We start from the raw sequence: 9,214 nt of genomic DNA, 5'->3' as shown, positions 1-9,214 counted from the left end.
ATATATATATATATATATATATATACATACATATATATATATATATATATATATATATATATATATATATATGTATATAAATCATTTTAAACTCTTCCCACACTCCTGCAATAGTCTAAACAATGTTTCTAAATGAGCACAGCATGTCATGATTTCAACTCTCTGCCTCCAGCTGCACTCTGCCATCTGCCAGCGCTCTCAGACACGCCCACTTCTCCGCTGCGGAGCGGAGATTTGACACTCTAGAGGAAAAAGCTTCTCCTGCAGCTGTGGGCTCTGCACAGGTGCAGAAGATGCCAAATAATTTTAAATAATTTGTTTTAAATAAAAATTCCATGCTGATCGTGCGGCTCTTCCATCAATCAGCCAATTGTGTGTCATGTCCAATCTATTTTTGAAAAACCGCCATAGAACGAGTCTGCAACAAACAAATTGCGAAGTAGCGAGGGACTACTAAGGTTTGGTGTTCATAATACATCTCAAACCGCTGATCCTTGGAGAAAATGTCTAGTTGCATCACCATCATATTTCATATTTGTTCATAATTTGCTGAATGGTTTGCTATGATATGAACAATCAGAGTTTTGGAACAGACAGGATATAAAGTGCAAAAGCTATTGTCTAGTCCTTTACATTATAAACATGCTATTTAAATGTAATCACATAATTCATTTTTAAGCTTTATCAATTTTGTATCTTTTTTTTTATGCTTCAAATAAATAAAAACTAGTTAACCAAGAGACAATCATCACTTCCAGTCAGCATAAGGATTTGTAGTCTAGCCCATTAATTAGAGCGTGTAACTTCTTTTAAAAATTACATTGATATACTGCCATATAACAAAGTATACTTGCAGCTTACTAATATATAACTGCCTTTAAGTGCATGGTTTCTGAATTCTTCTTGTGGGCAAAAAAAAACAAGAAAGATCCGATGGTGAACACTTTAGTGTTTGCTTATTAATGGGAAATAAATTAAACAAATTAATTCCAAAATAATTGATGTTCCAAAAAAGACCCACAAGAAATGTATCACTACAGCCTCATTCATCCATGTTCGTAGCATTTATCAAATGCAGCCACATTAAAATAAATAAAACTAGAAAATAAGAAAGAACGATTCAAATCAACATGAATTTATTTGTTAGTTGTTGTTAACAGTCCTACACAAGAGTGCACTTTGTTTGGAGAAATGGTATTATAGTATAGTTGGCATTGTTTGAATTACAGTAATTAGGGTTCTTGATGCATGTCGTGTTTTTGTGAAGTTTGTACTACACCGGTTCTGGAAAGAAAAACAATTGTGGCGATACAGGAAGATGACACACTGCTTTCAGCGTATGTTATCTCTGTCGTCTTTTTCAGCACTGGAGGAGGAGACAGAGATGTCAGGATCTAGCTACCATGCAATGGTTTAAAGTTCTATTTATCTAATCTCACAGCCAACTTCAATATATTTTTAATGATTAAAAAAAAAAATCCTGTTGACTAGGACTGTGAAATTTATATGTACTTAGGAGCTGGTTCTCTCTTTTTGTATAAATAACTGAGGGTGGAAAAACGAGCATGACACCTTTAAAAGCATTCTCAAGCTAAATACAAAAGTCCTGGTTGCTAGGGAAATTGAAAAATTGAGCTAAGCAGGTAAAAGATGTGTGAGACAGGCTCATTTCCACTGATGATGACACTCATTCTTCACAGCTACATTGTGTCTGGCTGAATACTCGCCAGGTCTTCTCGGATCATCTCAGACTCCAAACCTAATTTGCTAATGACAAGAAAAACTGAGAAGCCATAAATGTCACCCATCTGCCACAGTCTATCTCTGTCTGAAATTATCCTCCCTAATAAACTGCCCCTGGATACACCTAAGAAACAGCACAAGGCATTAAAGCTGTAGAACGGGCGCTAGTTTAAATCCACATGAAATGCTTATTTATGAAGCTGTAGCCTCACATTTCCCTGGCATCACTCCGACATTTACACATGTCCTGTTATCTGTATGCAGAACTGTTGATTGAATAATCTGCAACTTTTTGTAATGCGGGAAGATACAAAGACAAATTCTCAAAGCGTAACTTCTCTATTAATAAACAACAATAATAATAATAATTTAAAATTACCCTTGAGATGCTGGTGACCTGATGTCTCCCTCCAATGATGGGTGGAGACATAGGAACCAGCTTCCCATAACCCTACATGGAAAAACAGTTAAAAATGGATGGATGGATGGATGGATGGATGGATGGATGGATGGATGGATGGATGGATGGATGGATGGACGGATGGACGGATGGACGGATGGATGGATGGATGGATGGATGGATGGACTCTGAGACAGATGTGCTGTTATTGTTCTTCATCATGTTATTTTTAGTTCAGTTTATAATCACAAAGATAAAAAAAACAGGAATTAGCCTTCACCAGCCATGCACAGAAATTAATTAGTACTGTTTATTTGTTCTGTAGGTTTTATTTTATTTATTTATTAACTTTTATTTAATCAGGCAAATCCCACTATCACAGATCTCTTTTGCAAGGGAGGCCTGGGCCTGAAGGCAGCCTAACATGCATGTTTTTGGTGTGTGGGAGGAAACCGGAGTACCCGGAGAAAACTCACGCAGGCACGAGAAGAACATGCAAGCTCCACACAGAAAGACTCCAGGTCCAACCGGGGATTGAACCCAGGACCTTTTTGCTGTGAGGCAACAGTGCTAACCACTGAGCCAAGTCTGTTTTTCTAAGTCTGCTTCTAACAGTTTGCGCACTTGTTTCTATTTTAAATTATTTATAATTGTTTAAATTAAGCAGGGATGCCAAACTCCGTGACAAAAGGGGTCAGCATTAAAACATTATTTCTACTGCCAGTTTCAGCCAATATATTGCTCTAGACAAATAAATAAGGCAGCATGGTGGTGCAGTTGGTAGAGCTGCTGCCTCTCAGCAAACAGGTTACTCTGACTCAAATCCCGGTCCGGGGGCCTGTCTGGGTGGAGTTTGCATGTTCTCTCCGTGCATGCATGGGTTTTCTCCAGTTATTCAAGTTTCCTCCCACAGACCAAAAACATGTATGTCAGGCTGATTGGTAACTCTAAATTGTCCCTAGGTGTGAGTGAGAGAGTGAATGGTTGTTTGTCTCTATGTGTCCCTGTGATGGACTGGAGACCTGTCCAGGGTGTCCCCCGCCTCTCACACAGTGATGGCTAGACATGGGCACCAGCGACCCCCGTGACCCAAAATGGAATAAGCGGGTAAAGAAAATGGATGGATGGATGGAAATACTTGTCATCTTTTCTTGGTTGCAGTTTCCTTAAAAAGGCTTTGATTGGTCCCATTTTGAAGTTCTCTGTCATTTTTTTCCACATTAAAATCTAAGATTACTGAAAATTTCAAACTAATTTTGCTTGGATTTAAAGTTGACCAACTGTCATGAGAAATGAAATGAAATTAAGTATGCACAGTTTTTTAAATAACATCAGAAGTGATTTAAAAAAATTATTTAACTTTTTAAATATCCTTTTGGGGGCCAGATAACATCTTAACAAGGGCCATATTTGACCCATGGGGGTTTGAGTTTGACACATATGTGCCTCCATCTCCAACTCTGTATCTCCTCCACCTTCCCTCTTCCACTCCTCTAATTCAGACATTGCTACATCAGGCTTCAGCAGCCACAGCTGCATTCACAGGTACACTTACCCCCTCACTGAGACCCCACCCCACCTCCCCAGCCTGTAGAACAATACCCGAACACACAGTTGATGATTGATGAACTAACAGACAAGCTTTGAGCTAGAAAGCAGCGTTGTGTTACTTGATGTATTCAACGCAATCTTATTTTGCTTTTCTTCTTTGCACACACAACTGTTTTCTTACTATTGCAGACTTGTTCAAACATCGCAGGAGAAAGAAGCCGCATCATTCATTCACTGCTTGTGAACCACCGCACACATGTATTTGCTGAAGCACAAAATAGAAAGCAACAAAAAAAATAAATACACTTAGACTTTTGTTTTCTGTCAGAGTAACAAACTGATGAGAGAACAATTATTGTTGGGATGTTTATCACAATCGCGTGCGTTGGACCAATGAACTCCAGGGTCTACCACATCAGCTATGATTGCTTTCTTTTAGCTTCTGCAAAGATACAATATAGATGATACCAGGCGGCAGCAAGGTGTCCCTGGATAAATAAGCACGTAGTTTGTCCATGGAATATCATAATCGAGTGGTTGAGGGAACATCTGTGGTGAGTAAAGGTTCAAAGCCCCTGGGTCAAAATGAGACGTACCTTAAAAGGTTGTGACTAGAAATGTTCCGATCGATCGGCCGCCGATCATGAACGGACAATTTTTGTTAAAAAGTATGTGATCAATTTCGTTCCACCACATGCACTACATGTGGTGGAACGAAATTGTGTACACAGGGTCCCAATTACATGTCCCAGTTACGAATGAAAAGGTTAAATTCTTGCAATATTTTCAGATCAGGACTCGTGGAATAACCAACCAATCACTGTTGATCACAGACAGATGCAATATTGATGGACACCCCAATTCTAAACAGCAGCAAAATAAAAATTAACTAGCAGCAGGAAATTTATTGAAAATGGCTAAAAAAAAAAACAACAAGTAGAAAACATTCAGAAATTGATGCCAGCCGTAAAATGGGGTTAAACAGAGGGATTGAGGTTGTTGTTTAATATTTCAAGAATATAATTTGAGGTTTGTGTCCAGAAAAGCAAAGGCCTTGAAACCTGTAGCCTAAGGTGGTACCTCAGCGGACTGTAGCTGGTGAACAGCATTAACGAGGCCGTTTCCCCAACGTCCTGCAACTTTTAAAAGATTCTCAACATATTCATGTGAATCATAAAAACACAGATCTTTGCTTGAGTTTTGAACGCGTTAAAAAAATCTTGTGCAACAACATATCTCTTGAAATTGCCACAGTCTTTCTGGGAGTCTCCATCTTGACTGCAACCCATCTGAATTTTGCCACTGGCGTCTCCAGTCAAGAGCGCACGAGCTGCATTTGGACACTTTCGTGAGAGTTCTGCTTTGATTTTTTTATTTTTTTTTAAAGGGCAAATATCCCGGTGTAAATAATAAATAAATAAAACAACGATGCTTAAAAATAATTTGGGAAAAACTGTTTCAAATCTTCATTTTATAAGTATACTCCAGTACATTAAATCATAAAAGTGGGGGCTGCTGCCAAGGTGGAATCAAAGCCTGCTGAGGAGGGGATAAATGGGAAATAAAATAATGCACACGGCCAAGAACGTAGTTTTTCAAATTGTACACATAAAAGTAGGCAATGATTCTCATGGCAGCTCAAAATATGGCGGCGTGCCTCCATGGTCAGTTGGTCACAAACACTCAGATTAAAGCTGGAAGTTCAGATTTTTTTCTCACAATCTTCCTGCACATTTATGGATTTTGTTTTGCATCTAGTCTCCCAACAGATCAGCTCAGTAAAACATCACCTTTAGCCAAAGTGTGCAAGAAAATGGCTACAGTATGGAATACTTCTATTTAAACTTAGGTGAAGATTTTGAGCTTTGTAAGACCATACTTCAGTCTATCAATTCCTAACCTTTTGTGTTTTGGTTTGAATGTTGTGGCCACTTTTTTTATCACGGTGTATTTCCACTCATCTTCCCTTACTGCTGTCACTGTCTACAACCATGGCAACAGCCAAAGACTTTCCAGGGCCTTCGACAGGTAAATATTCAAGTAAATGATCATTGCAAGCCAAATTTAGTGTGTGTGATGCTGGATCTGGCTCCGGGTCAGGACACATCATGGCCTCACCCTGCATGAGCCAAATCATCAACATGCATGGATGCTCACTCTGTTGACACCAGATGCTTTCTCTCCAGCCATGTCACGGACTGCATAAGTTATCACACGACGTGTTTTTATTTGAGTTTGCCATTGTCAAATGAAATGGATGGTTCCGTTTCAAATAAACTGAACTGAATATAAAATTAGTGGCAGTGGCAATGGTATGATCGCGTGGACGTCCAATTGAAATGAAGGTCAAAAGTGCATTTTTCAGATCTCTGCTCACATTGTTTGTGAAAAAATACCTTGTTTATCATACTTTGGGCCCATGATTTAAAGTGTGTGCATTTTCTAGCATGACTATTGTTATAAGAGTTGTGTTTGCTTTACATCTGTGCTGTATAAATCTGAGTCTGAAAATATGTGATGTTGTGTCTCTACAATGCAGTGTGGATGAACGCACATCACCAGGTCATTTTATTACAATGTTTAAATGTGGAATTAGCAGCCAGATGATGGTTAACTGTGTCTTATTATGATGAAGTGATAGTGGTACCCTGCTGCAGCAATATTTCCCAAACCTTTTATCTTTGAATGGGATTTAATATGAAATACCAAATCTACCACAGTGAGTCAATTCTCCTGAACGGTTGCTTTTTTTAATGGAAAGATGACAGAAGCAGAGACATTAGGTGTGATTTGTGCTTAAAAAATATTAGCAATCGTCTCCTTCATTTGGCTGTTCCTTCTTCAGGGGTCTCCACAGCGAGTCACCCACCTCCATCTCTGTCCTCTGCAACCTCTGGCCTCTCTAACTGCATCCATTTATCTCCTCTTTGTCTTGTTCCTGGCAGCTGCATGTCTAACATCCTTCTACCAGTATACCCACTGTCCCTCCTCTGGACATGTCCAAACCATCTCAGTCTGGCCTCTCTAACTTTATCTCCCAGTCGTTCAACCTGTGCTGTACCTCTGATGATCTCATTCCTAATCGTATTCATTTTTGTCACTCCCAAGAACCTCTAAACCTTCAGCTCTGTCACTAACACTGCCACTAATCCAGTTCTTTCTCATATCTTTTTGTCAGTGTCATTGTCTCCAAATCATACAACATAGTTAGAGCTTTTGTTACAAACCACTCGTGAATCCACTCCATCCTGTCTGGTCTCTCTTCTTCACCTCTTTACTCCACCATTCCCTGGACAGTCGACCAGAAGAAGTCCTGCTTCTTTCTGACCTCTGCTCCTTGGAGCCTCACTGCTCCACCGGCCTCCCTCTCATTCACACACATGTAGCCTTGTCTTACTACAGCTGACTTTCATTCCTCTTCTCTTAACTGCATTCCCCCTATAAAATGTATTAGCAATAATACGCCGTATCTGACTGAACTTATTAAGACTATACCATCTGCTGCTATAAAATCTTGATCACTGTAGGTGGTTTTGTGAACTCATTTTCATGCGTGTTACTCATTTTCAGAGCTTTTCAGAGGTAAAATTAAAAAAGTACCTTAAAATTATCTTCAAAGATTATCATTAAAGTTGCAGACTGTCAGCGGGGGCCAATAAGTAACAAGTACCACCTACTGGTGGAAAGTGGTTTGAATCTATAAAATGCCAGCAGCATACCAGCCAAGTCAGGCTCAAACAGTAGAATGGGCACATTCCAGTAAACCCACAGTCATACATTCAATATTTTATTTTTATTAGTTTGATGCTGCTTAGTTGCTCCTTTGTAACTGTGCATCGTGCTTTAAGTGTAAGTTTTTGTTACAATTATGATTTTTGTTTGCATCAGAATTTTTTTTTAAAGCTCCTAATTAAAATATTTTCACAGCGTGGTTGGGCAAGTTTATTTATTCGATGTTCTTTGTTTTTCTTTTCAGTTATATTTAATACTAAGCAATGCTCATCTCTGTGGCGGTGTGCTGGGTGTTATCAAAGTAGCTTATGCTCCCTGCTGACAGTCGATTCACCTGCACAGATCATTATATCCATCAACTTGTAGACAAAATCAGGTTAATGCAATTATTGTTTAGCAGTCATCGTTTCGAAGCCTTCGGTGTTTGCTTGTGTGCCCCTGATTACAAAGAACTATCTTGATGTTTCTATGCATGGGAGTTAAATAAAAACTGCATGTTTCACAACTTCATCTTTTGTTTATTTTTTTAAATATCACATTTTACGGTGCCGCAAATGAGGGTGGCATTACTTTAGCAGGTTTGCAGAAACATCCCATGCTGTTATTTCCCAGGTCACTTTGCAAATCTGAGCACGAGCCATAGCCATTCATCAGCTTGAGATAATGAGAGCACGAGAGGTAGCGAGTGAAGACGCAGCCACCCACAGTTTATTACAGCAAAGACACCAAAGCATGATCCAGCCTGAGAACACCCGGCTCTTGCTCTGCCCTAAGAATGCTTGTGTTAAATAATGTTGTTTTTTTTTAAAAGACACAAGCCTGAGCTGTAAAATGTGTGAGCGTGATTAAAAAATGTGTGCACAGAGGCTCCGGCAAAATGCCTGAATAATTTCTCACAGGCTAAAACTCAGTTTTTGCGGTGCGATGATGCTGTTAATGCCAGTTAGTTTGATTGTTGCAGAGCTGTGTGGTGGTGGTTATTTCCACCGTTTAGGCAGATCACAGTTCAGGCACTTGAAAGCAGCAGGTTCCTCTAAATATGACAGAAACTCATTTGGGAATCTGTTTGCAAGCAGAAAATCCCCCATCTCTGATTCATAACTGTAGAAGCAAAACTATTTTCTGTCTTTTTTTAATAAATGTTGACAGCTGCATGACACAGTCACGCAAAATCTCGCAGATAAATTTATTCCTCCGTCTATCTCCCTGTCTTCTCTCAGATCCGAACGCTTTGGGACAACATGGACCTGACCACGCTTTAATTGGAGGCGTTGTTGCAGTCGTGGTCTTCATCACCTTGTGTTTGATAATAGTTCTCGGACGATATCTGGCTAGACATAAAGGTAAAACTTGTGTTCCTTTTGAATGGGCAGAAAATGCGCTGCACTTTTCAGTTGCTGGATCTTTTATTTGGTTTTGGATCTCTGCAGGAACGTATCTAACGCACGAGGCTAAAGGAGCAGAAGATGCCCCCGATGCTGACACGGCTATCATCAATGCTGAGGGCAACCATGTGCATGCAGAGGAAAAGAAAGAGTACTTCATTTAGACCTCTTGCCCTTCCTTCTTCGTTTCAACGTTCAACAAAAGACATGCAATTTTAAGCTGCCTCAGCATCGAAACATGATCCAATTTATTTCAGTTGTTTTTCACTTTGTTTTTAGAAAGCCCGTGCTTGGATAGGTTTGTTTTCGCCAACTAAATCTCTTTTTTCTTTTTTCTTTTTTTAACAATACGAACCCACGGCTGGATTAGTTTTCTGTTTTCTGGTGCCTAAATACTGAACGT

General features: G+C 39.4%; 1 protein-coding gene across 1 annotated transcript in view; it reads left to right on the top strand.

Annotated features, from left to right (window-relative positions):
- The window catches only part of cadm2b (cell adhesion molecule 2b), a 43,060-nt gene extending 34,085 nt beyond the window's left edge, over positions 1–8,975 (top strand). Inside the window, exons 10-11 of the mRNA XM_037677884.1 lie at positions 8,647–8,769; positions 8,857–8,975. Of these exons, the coding sequence (XP_037533812.1) occupies positions 8,647–8,769; positions 8,857–8,975 (242 nt within the window). The remainder of the gene's footprint in view (positions 1–8,646; positions 8,770–8,856) is intronic.
- Positions 8,976–9,214: the final 239 nt, after the last annotated feature.

The sequence above is a fragment of the Nematolebias whitei genome, chromosome 6 (genome assembly GCF_014905685.2).
Source record: "Nematolebias whitei isolate Nwh7 chromosome 6, NemWhi1, whole genome shotgun sequence".
NCBI lineage: Eukaryota > Metazoa > Chordata > Actinopteri > Cyprinodontiformes > Rivulidae > Nematolebias > Nematolebias whitei.
Note: the sequence above shows the minus strand (reverse complement) of the source record. Positions and strands in the feature narration are given on the sequence as shown.